This window comes from Oryctolagus cuniculus, chromosome 12, assembly GCF_964237555.1.
Source record: "Oryctolagus cuniculus chromosome 12, mOryCun1.1, whole genome shotgun sequence".
NCBI classification, from domain to species: domain Eukaryota; kingdom Metazoa; phylum Chordata; class Mammalia; order Lagomorpha; family Leporidae; genus Oryctolagus; species Oryctolagus cuniculus.
The window spans coordinates 64220667-64234154 of record NC_091443.1 but is presented as its reverse complement, the minus strand read 5'-3'; the positions used below and the strand labels follow the sequence as shown (position 1 = coordinate 64234154).

The window sequence follows — 13488 nt, the reverse complement described above, 5'->3', positions numbered from 1 at the left end:
GAACAGAGAAGGTGGTAAACTTAAAAGGCAATTACAGAGGGGCCAGGGTTGTCGTACAGTGGGCTAAGCTGCTACCTGCAGTGCTGGCATCCTATATCAGAATGCCAGTTCAAGTTATGGCTATTCTTCTGATTAAACTCCTTGCTAATGTGCCTTGGAAAGCAGCAAAGCGTGGCCCAAGTGCTTGGGTCCTTGCCACTCACATGGGAGATCCAGATGGAGCTCCAAGCTTCTGGTTTCAGCCTGGACCAGCCCTGTCTGTCGCAGCCATTTGCAGAGTGAACCAGCAGCAGGTGGAAGACCTTTCTGTCTGTCTCTCCCTCTCTTTGTCTGTAACTCTAGCTCTCAAATAATGAAATTAATCTTTAAAAAAAAAAAAAAACAAACCTCAGGAGGGAGACAAGCAGTTTTAAATACAGTCTCAACATATACTCACACATACACGTGAAAACAAATTATTTGCAGTTCTATAGTTAAAGGAGTTTTATTTTTAAAACCACATTTCTTTGAAATCTGGAGTGGTTCATGTCTCACTTTGAAAGGGAGAATTTACTGTAATATTAATGAGATTTTTAAAAAATTCATGCATGGGCTTTTCATGCCACACACTTTTTTTTTTTTTTCTTTTTTAAAGATTTATTTATTTATTTGAAAGGCAGAGTTACACAGAGAGAGAAGGAGGAGCCAGGTGCTTCTCCTGGTCTCCCATGGGGTGCAAGGCCCAAGCACTTGGGCCAACCTCCACTGCACTCCCGGGCCATAGCAGAGAGCTGGCCTGGAAGAGGGGCAACCGGGACTAGAACCCCGTGTGCCAGCGCCGCAAAGCGGAGGATTAGCCTATTGAGCTGCGGTGCCAGCCCGGATGGTCATCTTAAGGAGTGCCTTAATCAGTAGACTAAATGCCATCCCTAGAACATTTAAAAAAATTGTTTGAAAAGTGGTGAGAGAGACAGATGCTGAGACCTATCTCCTGTCTACTAGTTCACAGCCCAGATTCCTGCAACAGCCATAGCTAGGCTTTAGCTGGAGCCAGGATCTCAATATAGGTCTCCCATGAGGGTGGCAGGGAACCATTCAAAATGTTCGAGACATCCCCTGCTTACTCCCAGGGTGTACAGTAGCAAGAAGCTGGAGTGGAGAATGTAACTAGGAAAACCCAGGATTGTAATATGTGGTGCTGGTGTCCCAAGTAGTGTCTTAACCTCTCCATCAAACACCTGCCCCCAGAACATTTTTATCCCCCATAAAGAATCCCTCATACCCATATACAGTCAGTTCTGCTTTCCATCCCCAGTCAGCCATGAACTTAACTTTTTGTCTGTATATAGACTTCCTCTTCTGTATATTTCATATAAATGGAATCATACAAAATGTGGCCTTTTGTGTGGACTTCATTTGCTTAGCATAATGTTTTTGAAGTTCATTCACATGGTTACATGTATCAGTAGCTCATTCCTTTATTGCTTAATAGTATTCCATTGTGTGGATGTGCCACATTTTATCAGTGATTAGTTAATGAATATTTGGGTTGTTTTACTTTTTTACTATTATTAAGAATACTGCTATGAACATCTCCATAAGAGTTGGGGGATGCAAGATATTTTATAGATGGAGGATGCAAGGTTTTTTGAGTGGATAACTAGAAATGGAGTTTACACTGTAGCCTTATATTGAGCTTTTAAAAATTTTTCTTTTTTCTTTTTTTTTAAAGATTTATTTATTCAGGGGCCAGTGCTGTGGCATAGCAGGTAAAGCTGCCACCTGCAGTGCTGGCATCCCATATGGTCACTAGTTAGGAATCCTGGCTGTTCCACTTCTGATCTCGCTCTCTGCTATGGCCTGGGAAAGTAGTGGGAGATGGCCCAAGTGCTTGGGCCCTTGCACCCACATGGGCGACTCGGAAGAAGCTCTAGGTTCCTCGCCTTAGGCCAGCCCAGCTCCAACCATTGTAGTGATTTGGGAAGTGAATCACCAAATCAAAGACTCTCTCTCTCTCTCTCTGCAACTCTGCCTTTCAAATAATTAAATAAATCTTTAAAAAAAAATAAATTCAATATAGGGGTTGTGGTATAGTGAGTAAAGTCTCCGCCTACAATGCCAGCATCCCATAAGGGCGCTAGTTCGTGTCCTGGTTGCTCCACTTCTGATCCAAATATTTTTTTTATTTGAGAGGCAGAGGCAGAGAGACAGAGGTCGTCCATCTGCTGGCTCACTCCTTAGATGGCCTCAGTGGCCAGAGTTGTGCAGATGTGAAACCAGGTGCCAGAAGCTTCCTCTGGGCCTCCCACGAGGGTGCAGGGGCCCAAGGACCTGGGCCATCTTCCACTGCTTTCCGAGCAGTGAATTGGAAGTGGAACAGCTGGAACTTGAACTAGCATCCACATAGGGTGCCGGACTGTAGTCAGCAGCTTTACCTACTATACCACAGTGTCTGCCCCCCATTTTAAATATTTATTTATTTAAGATTTATTTATTAAGTTACAGGGAGGCAGAGAGAGAAGTCTTCCATTCGCTGGTTCACTCACCAATTGGCCACAATGGCCAGAGCTGGGCCGATTTGAAGCCAGGAGTTAGAAGCTTCTTCTGGGTCTCCCACACAGGTGCAGAGGCCCAAGGACTTGGGCCAACTTCTGCTATCCCAGGCCATAGCAGAGATCTGGATCAGAAGAGGAGCAGCTGGGACTAGAACCAGTGCCCATATGGATGCCAGCACTGCAGGCGGTGGCTTTACCCACAATGCCACAGTGCCGGTCCCAGATTTAAGTAATTTTATGAAAGTGTGACTGAGGGAGTAGGGGAGAGAGTAAGAAAGATATTTTCTCTGCTGGTTCACTCCTCAAATGGCAGCAATAGCCAGATCTGTGCCAAGCCAAAGCCATAAACCAGGAACTGCATCTTGGTTTCCCCCATGCATAGCAGAGGCTCCAGCAGCTGGGCCATGTTTTGCCACTCTTTCAGGTGTACTAACAGGAAGCTGGATGGGAAGCAGAGCAGTTGGAACTCAAATGAGCCCTCTGGCATTATGCTCAGAGGCTTTACCTGCTGCATCAGAACAGAGACCCCCTATGTTGAATTTTATTATTTTTCAAAGGATTTTTTTCTATTTATTTGAAAGGCAGAGTGATGGAAAGAGAGGAAGGGATGATCTCCCCAAATGGCCACAATGACTGGGGCCAGGCCAGGTCAGGAGTCAGAAACTCCATCCGGATGTCCCATGGGGCTAACGGGCATAGATACTTAGGCCTTCTTTTGCTGTTTTCCCAGGCACATTAGCAGGAAAGCTGGATCAGAAGTAGAGCAGCTGGGACTTGAACTGGCATTCCAGTATGGGATGCCAGAGACACAAGTAGTGTCTGAACCTGCTGCACCACAATGCTGATGCCTATAGTAAGTTTTTAAGAAACTGCCAAACATTTCCAAAGTGACTGTGTTTTGCATTTCACCCCCACTGTATGAAGGTTTTCGTTTCTTTACATACTTTTCAAGAATTACTTTTTTTTTTTTTAAAGAAAAGGTTTATTTATTTCAAAGTTAGAGAAAGATGGGGTAGGAGTAGATCTTCCATCCCCTTGTTCACCCTTCAAATGGCTACAATAGTTGGGGCTAGGCCAGGCAGAAGCCAGGAGCCAGGAATACCATCAGGGTCTCCCCTGTTGGTGTCAGGAACCAAAGACTGGCTGTTTTCTGCTGCTTTTCCAGGTGTGTTAAAAGGGAGCTGGAGGGGAAGTAGAATAGCCAGGTTTTCAGCTAATGCTCATGTGGGATTCCAGCATCCCAGGTGGCAGCTCAACCCACTGCGCTACAATACTGGCCCCTGTCTTTTTTGTTACAGTCATTTTAGTGGGCATCAAGTAGTGTCTTGTAATTTTTGTTTGATTTTGAGCATCTGTTCATTGCTATTCATATATTCATTTATCTTTTGTGCTGAAATGTTCAAAATCTGTTACCTTTTTTTACAGTTGGGTTAGTTGTTTAGTTGTCTTGTATTGAATTAAGTTGTAAGAGCTAATTTTAAAAAATTTCCTTTTTTTTATTTGCTATGCAGAGAGAGAGAAAGACAGTCAGGGTGGCTAAGAGCTCCTATCTGCTAGTTTATTTCCCAAATGTGTGCAATAGCCAGGTCCATGCCGAGACTGAAGATGGCAAGAAACCAATTACTGGAATAATTACTCTCCAGGTTTGCACTGGCAGGAAATTGGAGTCAGGAATCAAACCTAGGTACTCCAGTGTGGGATGTGGGTATGTGGGATGTGTGTGGCGCCAGCTGCCTCCTGGGATCTTAATATGGATCTGTAGGTGAAATTTTATTTTATTTATTTTATTTTATTTTACTGGCGCCGCGGCTCAGTAGGCTAATCCTCCGCCTGCGGCGCCAGCACCCCGAGTTCTAGTCCCGGTCGGGGCGCTGGATTCTGTCCCGGTTGCCCCTCTTCCAGGCCAGCTCTCAGCTATGGCCCGGGAGTGCAGTGGAGGATGGCCCAAGTGCTTAGGCCCTGCACCCTGTGGGAGACCAGGATAAGCACCTGGCTCCTGGCTTTGGATCAGCGCAATGTGCCGGCCCCAGCACGCCTGCCGCAGCGGCCATTGGAGGGTGAACCAATGGCAAAAGGAAGACCTTTCTCTCTGTCTCTCTCTCTCTCACTGTCCACTCTGCCTGTCAAAAAAAAAAAAAAAAAAAAAAACTTTTTTAAATTAAAAAAAAGAGAGAGAGGTAGAGCCAGAGAGAGAGAGGTCTTTCATTCTGCTGGTTTACTCTTCAAATGACTGCAATGGCCAGAGATGAGCTGATCCGAAGCCAGGAGCCAGGAGCTTCTTCTGGGTCTCCTTCTGGATGCAGGGGCCCAAGGACTTGGGCCATCTTCTACTGCTATCCCAGGCCATAGCAAAGAGCTGATTGGGAAGAGGAGCAGCCGGGACTAGAATTGCCGTCTATCTATAAGGGATGCCTATGCCACAGGTGGGGGATTAACCTAGTGCACCACAGTGCCAGCCCCTATAGAATTCTTGACATATTTACACAAAGCTAAATACAAAATTAGTATTTTTTTTTTAATTTATTTATTTGAAAGGCATAGACAAAGAGAGAGGTCTTCCATCTGCTGGTTCATTCACCAGATGGCTGGAGCTACACCAGTCCAAAGCCAGGAACTGGGAGCTTCCTCCGGGTCTCCCATGTGGGTGCTGGTTCTGTTGCTCAGCCTTTCAAATAAATCAGTCTTTAAAAAAAAAACAAAACACAACAACTTCACTAAAACAACCAGAAACAACCCCTCCCCCCATATCTTATATGTGATATTGGACTTGGGCCATCTTCTGCTTTCTCAGGCTAAACAGAGAGCTGGATTGGAAATTGAGCAGTCAGGACTTGAACCAGTGCCTCTATGGGATGCTGCCACTGCAGGTAGCAGCTTTACCTGATATGCCACAGCGCCAGCCCCTACAATTAGCGTTTTGAAAGCAGTGCTACCCAAAGTTCCTGTACTATGTTGTGAGGTGCACAATGTTGAGCTTGTAATACTGATTTGGATAGTTGGTTATTCCACAACCAACTGGTTGTGGTAATTGTTAATTGTAAGGAAAAAAGGAGTAAGTAAACATTTTAAGGTACTGTTTTGGCAAAGTATATGAATATTATGACATTTGACAGTGTTCTATATTTGATGTTCTTCCCATCCTTTTAACTTCTGCCTTTTTGTTAGGAGTGTCTAACAACTTTATTGTGATCTTTGTGCAAACAACTGTCTTCTCAGTGTTTTCTAGAAAGTCTGGTTTTCTTTAAAAGATTTATTTATTTATTTATTTATTTAAAAGGCAGAGTTACAGAGAGGCAGAACAGAGCGAGAGAGAGGGAGAGAGATCTACTTCTGGTTCACTCTACAAATGGCTGCAACAGCTAGAGCTGGGCTGATCTGAAGCCAGGAGCTCAAAGCTCCTTCCAAGTCTCCCACGTGGGTGTGGGGACCCAAGAACTTACACTGCTTTCCCAGTCACATTAGCAGGGAGGTGGATTGTAAGTGGAGCAGCCAGGATTGGCACCCATATGGGATGCCGGCACTGCAGGTGGCAGCTTTTACCAACTATGACATAGCACCGGCCCCTGGAAAGTCTGATTTCACATTGAAAGCAGGTGGGATAAAGAAATGGGGAATAAGTGGTTATTTCATCTTTCACACTTATCTCTATCCTGCAGCTGTATAATCCAGGCCCTTGTGCATGAAGACAGATCTGTTCTATGGCCTCGGAGTTGGGTGCCGGGGACGATGGCGGCTGCTCTGAGCTGGCGAAGCCCCTCTACCTTCAGTACCTGGAGAGGGCCCTCCGGTTGGACCATTTCCTGCGACAAACATCAGCCATCTTCAACAGAAATATTTCTAGGTGTGATATTCCATGTTTGCAATATGACACTTATGATTCCCATCAGTCCTACGTATTTTAAGGTTAAAATATTTTATGGCTTTTATTGTTTTATATTTTCTCTTTCTCTTCTTCAAATAAAACACAGTGAGCTTATTCAAAGGTTCTATTTTTATTTATTTGAAAATCAGAATTACATAGAGAGAGGGAGAGACAGAGAGAAAAAGAGAAATCTTTCATCTGTTGGTTCACACCCAGATGGCCCTGACAGCTGGGGCTGGGCCAGACTGGAGCCTGAAGCAAGGAACTTCTGGGTTTCCTACGTGGGTGAAAGGAGCCCAAGCACTTGTGCCGTTCTCTACTGCTTTTCCCAGGCCGTTATTGGGGAGTTGGATTGGAAGTGGAGCAACCAGAATACAAACTGGTGCCCAAATGGGGTACCATCATTTCAGGTGGCAGCTTTATGCGCTATGCAACACTAGCCCCTAACCTTGAATTATTGCAGTTTGCTGGATCACTTGTGGTTGTGGACTTACCCACCATTTTTGAATTTTAGTGATGACAGTGAAGATGGACTGGATGACAGTAATCCCTTATTGCCCCAGTCTGGGGATCCCTTGATGCAAGTTAAGGAAGAGCCTCCGAATTCATTACTTGGTGAAACTTCTGGAGCAAGCAGTTCTGGAATGTTGAACACATACTCGCTGAACGGAGTTCTTCAGTCAGGTCAGTGTAATGGGAGATCTTCTTTGCACCATCAATTCTCTTGGGGCAGTCCTTCTTTCAGTTTTTTAATTCTTTATGTTTCTTTGTACAGAATCAAAATCTGACAAGGGGAATTTATATAACTTTTCTAAGTTGAAGAAAAGCAGAAAGTGGCTAAAGGTAAGAGATAAGGCAGAATATTTACTATCCAAATAACGACCAAAATTCCTGATAGACTGGAAATTTACCAGCTCATTCTGACAGAATGACAGATTTTTTTCAGATATGAGGCTGTTAACACTGGATGTCATTTTTTGAAAAGAATAGAGAAAACTGGAGGGTTTGGTGAAGTCATTTTTTTATTATTTTATAAGAGATTTATTTATTTATTTATTTGAAAGAGTGACAGAGAGAAAGGGAGAGACAGAGAGAACGATCTTCCATGCGCTGGTTCATTGCCCAAATGGCTGCAACCGGTGTGGCTGGTCCAGGCTGAAGCCAGAAGCCAAGAACTAAGTGTCGGCCGGCGCCGTGGCTCACTAGGCTAATCCTCCGCCTAGCGGCGCCGGCACACCGGGTTCTAGTCCCGGTCGGGGCGCTGGATTCTGTCCCGGTTGCCCCTCTTCCAGGCCAGCCCTCTGCTGTGGCCAGGGAGTGCAGTGGAGGATGGCCCAGGTGCTTGGACCCTGCACCCCATGGGAGACCAGGAAAAGCACCTGGCTCCTGGCTCCTGCCATCGGATCAGCGCGGTGCGCCGGCCGCAGCGCGCCGGCCGCGGCGGCCATTGGAGGGTGAACCAACGGCAAGGGAAGACCTTTCTCTCTGTCTCTCTCTCTCACTGTCCACTCTGTCTGTCAAAAAAAAAAAAAAAAAAAAAAAGAACTAAGTGTCCCATATGGGTGCACTTAGGCCATCATCTACTGCTTTCCCGGGCACACTAGTAGGGAGCTGGATTGGAAGCAGAGCAGTGAGATTCTTTCTTACCTGGTGCTTTGATATGGTACGCCAGTGTTGCAGGCGGTCACTTAACCTGCTGTACCACAATTGGCCCCAGTGAAATCATTTTCTGTGAAGAAAGAACAAAAAATTAACATGATGTAATCCTATCCATCATTGACTCATGTTAGAATCAGAAATATTAATTTAGTTACCATCATTCCCTGAGTGAATTCTGCATTCATTAACCAAGTGTTGATTGTGTGCATCCATGTACTTTTGTGTGTGGAGGGAGCGATTTTTGTCCTGTGGAGGGAGCTTACATTCTAAAGGACAGAGCGGTGAATGAGACTGTAAAAATGTAAAGAACAGCCTCTTAAGAAGGGTGACATATCAGCTGATTTCTGAGTGGAGAGAGAGGATCTGTGACAGTCTAAATTCAGAGCCTTTCAGTCAGATGTAGAAGCTGCATTAAGTCCTCAGAAAGGAAGCAACTCCAGGTTTGGAGAAGAAGCATAAGATGTTCAGAGACAGTGCATGAGAAGATGAACATATACTGAGCTTACAGGACCTTATATTCTGTGCTAAGGAATTTGTATTTTACTTTATAGTCTTTTAAGCCATTAGAGTTTTTACAAGCCATGTTATAATCTCATTTCCATTCTTAAAAGATTACCACTAATGGACAGGCTGAATTAAGGATAATGTTTGTTCTATTAAACTAGTTATCTCTCTGTTTCATACTTTTACATTGAAGAGATCAGTGTAATTTAAATCCTTCATTATTCTAAGTCTTAAAAGGCTCATGTACAGAATATAAATCTCTATGCTTAATAGTCACATTTTTAGAAATTGAGATATAATTCACTTGTCATAAAATTCATCTTTTTTAAAAGATTTATTTTATTTACTTGAAAGAGTTACAGAGAGAGGTAGAGGGAGAGAGAGAGAGGTCTTCTGTCTGCTGGTTCACTTCCCAGATGGCCGCAATGGCCGGAGCTGCGCAGATCTTAAGCCAGGAGCCAGGAGATTCCTCTGGGTCTCCCACGTGGGTGCTGTGCCACAGTGCCGGCCCCAAAATTCACCTTTCTAGAGTTTACAATCTAGTAATTTTTAGCATATTCACAATGTTGTGTAGCCATTGCCACTTTTTTTTTCTTTAAGATTTTATATATTATTTGAGAGGTAGGGTTACAGATGAGAGAAAGGTCTTCCATCCACTGGTTCATTCCCCAGATTGCTGCAATGGCTGGAGCCGAGCCCATCTGAAGCCAGGAGCCAGGAGCTTCTTCTGGGTCTCCCATGTGGGTGCAGGGGCCCAAGCACGTGGGCCATCTTCTGCTTCTTTCCCAGGCCATATCAGAGATCTGAATTGGAAGAGGAGCAGCTGAGACTCTAATTGGAGCCCATATGGGATGCTGGCATAGCACGTGGAGGCTTAGTCCACTATGCCACAGTGCCAGCCCCTCTTTTTTTTTTTTTTAATGATTTATTTATTCATTTGAAAGTGAGAGTTACACACAAAGAGAAGGAGAGACAGAGAGAGAGGTCTTTCATCTGCTGGTTCACTCCCCAATTGGTCGCAATGATCGGAGCTGCACCGATCTGAAGTCAGGATCCAGGAGTTTCTTCGGGTCTCCCACATGGGTGCAGGGGTCCAAGCACTTGGGCTATCTACCACTGCTTTCCCAGGCTATGACAGAGAGCTGGATCAGAAGTACAGCAGCTGGGACTCGAACCGGCATCCCTATGGGATGCTGGCATTGCAGGCAGTGGCTTTACCCGCTCCACCGCAACACTGGCCCCAGGCTGTCTTTTTTTTTTTTATTTTTTTAAGATTTTATTTATTTATTTATTTGAAAGTCACAGCTACTGAGAGAGAGGAAGAGACAGAAATGTCAGTCTACTGTTTCACTCCCCACATATCTGCAACAATTAGGGCTGAGCCAGGCTGAAACCAGGAATTTCTTCCAGGTCTATCACATGGGTGGCAGGAGCCCAGGCACTTGAACCATCTTCCATTGCTTTCCTAGGCACATTAGCAGGGAGTGGAATCAGAAGTAGAGAACTTGTTGCCCACATGGGATGCTGGGTTTATGGGCAGTGTCTTTACCTGATATGTGTTAATGCCAGTCCTACCACTATTTCATAACATCTCATCACTCCAGAAAGATATCTTGTACTCTTGGTGAAATTGTTCCCCTTTCTTCTTTGTGTTCGTGTATGTTTTGAGATTTCTTTATTTATTTGAAGGGGGAATTATAGAGACAGTACGAAACATAGACTTCTATCCACTGGTTCACTGTCCAAATGGCTGCAACAGCCAAAGATTGGCCAGGAGCCTGGAACTTCATCTGTGTGTCTCAAATGGGTCAGAAGCACTTGGAGCATCTTCCATTGCTTTCCCAGGTACATAGGAAGAGACTTAGATTGGAAGTGGAGCAGCCAGGACTCAAAGCATCACTCATATGAGATGCTTGCGTTGCAGGTGGTGGCTTAGTTTACCATGATGCAACCCTGATCCCAGGTACTGCCCCTTCTCTATCTCCACTAGCCCCTGACAATCATGAGTCCTTTTCTGGTCTTGATCAGTTTGCATATTCTGGACACTTCATATATACTGAGTAATAAAATGTGTGACTTTTTGTTTCAAAGTTATTTATGTTGTGGCATATATTAGCTAATTTTTTTAAGGCTAAATAACATTTCCTTTTGTCAGTATACCAGATTTTATTTATCTATCTGTAAATTAAAGCTTATTTTGGTTGTTTCTTTTTTGGACATCACAGCTTGCTGTCTGTGTTGCTTTATGCCCCCCAAGAGATTATGCCCAAGAGGTAGTGTTTTGTTACGTTTTGGCCTTGGTATTTGATGTTGAATTAGAACATCTAATATATATTATAAGTACAGTGTAGCTCACTTGTTTATGGCATTTCCCATGTTTAAGTGCTTTTTAACTTGTGCCTGTTAGGTTTAATTAGTGTCCTTTCCTTTTTTTTTTTTTTTTAAAGACTTATTTATTTATTTGAAAGGCAGACTTATAGAGAGAAACAGAGAGAAAGATATTCCATCTTCTGGTTCACTCCCAAAATGGCTTGCAATGCTGGAGCTGGTCTGGTCTGATAGGAGTCAGGAGCTTCTTCTGGCTCTCCCACAAGGGTACTGGGGCCCAAGCACTTGAACTATCCTCTGCTACTTTCCCAAGAGCATTAGCAGGGAGCTGGATAGTAAGTGGAGCAATGGGATGCTGGCACTGCATGTGGCGGCTTTACCTGCTATGAAACAGTACTGGCCCTGTGTGTTTTTTTCTCTTCAGTTGAATTGATGAAAGTAGTATAAGGGAAATTGGAGTGATTGTCTTTCATTATTTTTATCATTGTTTTGGGATCTTTGGAAATGCTGGAACTTTGTATTCCGAGGCCAAGATCTGTTAAGTTGCAAACTGTTTCTGTTTTTCTGAGTCTGGCCTTTGGCGCCTTTTTTTTTTTTTTTTTTTTTTTTTTTTTTTTACAGGCAGAGTGGACAGTGAGAGAGAGAGACAGAGAGAAAGGTCTTCCTTTGCCGTTGGTTCACCCTCCAACGGCCGCCACGGCCGGCACGCTGTGGCCAGCGCACTGCGCTGATCCGACGGCAGGAGCCAGGTACTTATCCTGGTCTCCCATGGGGTGCAGGGCCCAAGCACTTGGGCCATCCTCCACTGCACTCCCTGGCCACAGCAGAGAGCTGGCCTGGAAGAGGGGCAACGGGGACAGAATCCGGCGCCCTGACCGGGACTAGAACCCGGTGTGCCGGCGCCGCAAGGCGGAGTATGAATGGAATTGGTTCATGGCAAATGTTACATTTCCATTTTATCCCCTTTTCAGAGCATTCTGCTAAGTGATGAGTCCAGTGAGGCAGAGTCTCAGAGTGAAGACAATGATGAAGATGAGGAGGATCTCAATCTCAGCAGAGAAGAACTTCACAACATGCTTCGACTTCACAAATACAAGAAGCTGCACCAAAATAAGTATAGTAAAGACAAGGAGGTGAGAGTTTCAGCAGAAATCAGACTTCATTCTTGGTATTCACTTTCTGGTTTGTAGTCATCAAAGATACATTTTTAAAGATTTTTATTTATTTATTTATTTGAGAGGCAAGTTGCAATCACAAAGAGGGAGAGACAGAGAGAAAAGTCTTCCATTACTTCCCAGATGGCTGCAACGGCCAGGGCTGAGCCGATCTGAAGCCAGGAGCCAGGAGCTTCTTCCGGGTCTCCCACATGGATGTAAGAGCCCAAGCACTTGGGCCATCTTTTACTGCTTTTTCAGACCATATGCAGTGAGCAGCATCAGAAGAGGAGCAGCCAGGACATGAACTGGTACCCCTGTGGAATGCCAGTGCCATAGGTGGAGGTTTAGTCTACTATGCTACAGTGCCAGCCTCTTACTTTTGTTCTTAAAGATTTTTTTATGTTATTTGAAAGGCAGAGTTTCAAAGAGAGAGAGAGAGAGAGATATCTTCCATCTGTTGGTTCCTTTCCCAAATGACTAAATGACTACAACTGCCAGAGCTTCACTAGAGTGAAGCCAAGATTCTGGAACTCCATCTGGGTTTCCTGCATAGATGGCAGTGGCCTAAATACTTGAACCATCATCTGCTGCTTTCCTAGGTGTATTAACATGGAGCTAGATTGGAAGTAGAGCATCATGGGTTTGAATTGCAGCCCACATGGGATGCTGGCATTTCAGGTGGTGGCCTAACCTGCTTTGCCACAATGCTGGCAATAAAGATAAATCATTTTAACCTTGTATTTAGATGGTGTTTAGGTGAATTTATTGATAACAAAATTCACCTATCAAAAAACTTAGACTTTTGAAGCATGCGGTTCAGTGACTTTTAGTATAATTATGTGTTATCATCATCACTAATTCTAGAATGTTTTCATCACCCTTGAAAGAAACTCCACACTCCTTAGTGCGCTTCATTTTCCTTTTCCCAGACAACTGCCAGTCCATCTTCTGTCTCTAAATGTGCATGTGGTCTTTTCAGCTCCTCTCTTACTGAGCTCTTTCCAAGGTTCATCTATGTTGTGGCATGTATCAGGACTTCATACGGTTTTATTGCCAAACATTCTAAATATTCATATCATATTTTATTCTCCCATCCTTCTGATTTGGTTGTTTTGCTTTTTGGCAGTTGTGACTAAGACTACTAGGAAGATTTGAGTGCAGGTTTTTCTGGATTCATTGACTTTCATTTCTCTGGCATGGGAGTTACTGGGTCATGTGGTCATTCTGTGTTTTACCTGTTGAAGAGCTGCAAATATACATTCTAGTGGTTTCTCATTTAAAAAAGAGGCTCTTGGAAAAACTGTTTTCTTCTCAAACTAACATTAGGATGATAGCTTGAAGGGCCAGCTATTAGAAAAGAAAGCATTATGAATTTTGCCAGAAGTGTGACCTGTTGTACATAATGACCAATAGCATATTTGGAGACCGAATGATTTTCCAGCAG

General features: G+C 44.1%; 1 protein-coding gene across 3 annotated transcripts in view; it reads left to right on the top strand.

Annotated features, from left to right (window-relative positions):
- The window catches only part of INO80 (INO80 complex ATPase subunit), a 148407-nt gene that overhangs the window by 20312 nt on the left and 114607 nt on the right, over positions 1–13488 (top strand). For 2 of the 3 annotated variants that reach the window (XM_017348137.3, XM_002717971.5), the window contains exons 2-5: positions 6191–6375; positions 6911–7080; positions 7172–7239; positions 11859–12020. In XM_017348137.3, the coding sequence (XP_017203626.2) occupies positions 6233–6375; positions 6911–7080; positions 7172–7239; positions 11859–12020 (543 nt within the window). In that variant the 5' untranslated portion in view covers positions 6191–6232. Of the gene's footprint in view, positions 1–3259; positions 3388–6190; positions 6376–6910; positions 7081–7171; positions 7240–11858; positions 12021–13488 lie in introns of those variants that run through there. The other variant, XM_070054006.1, reaches the window with a different exon arrangement.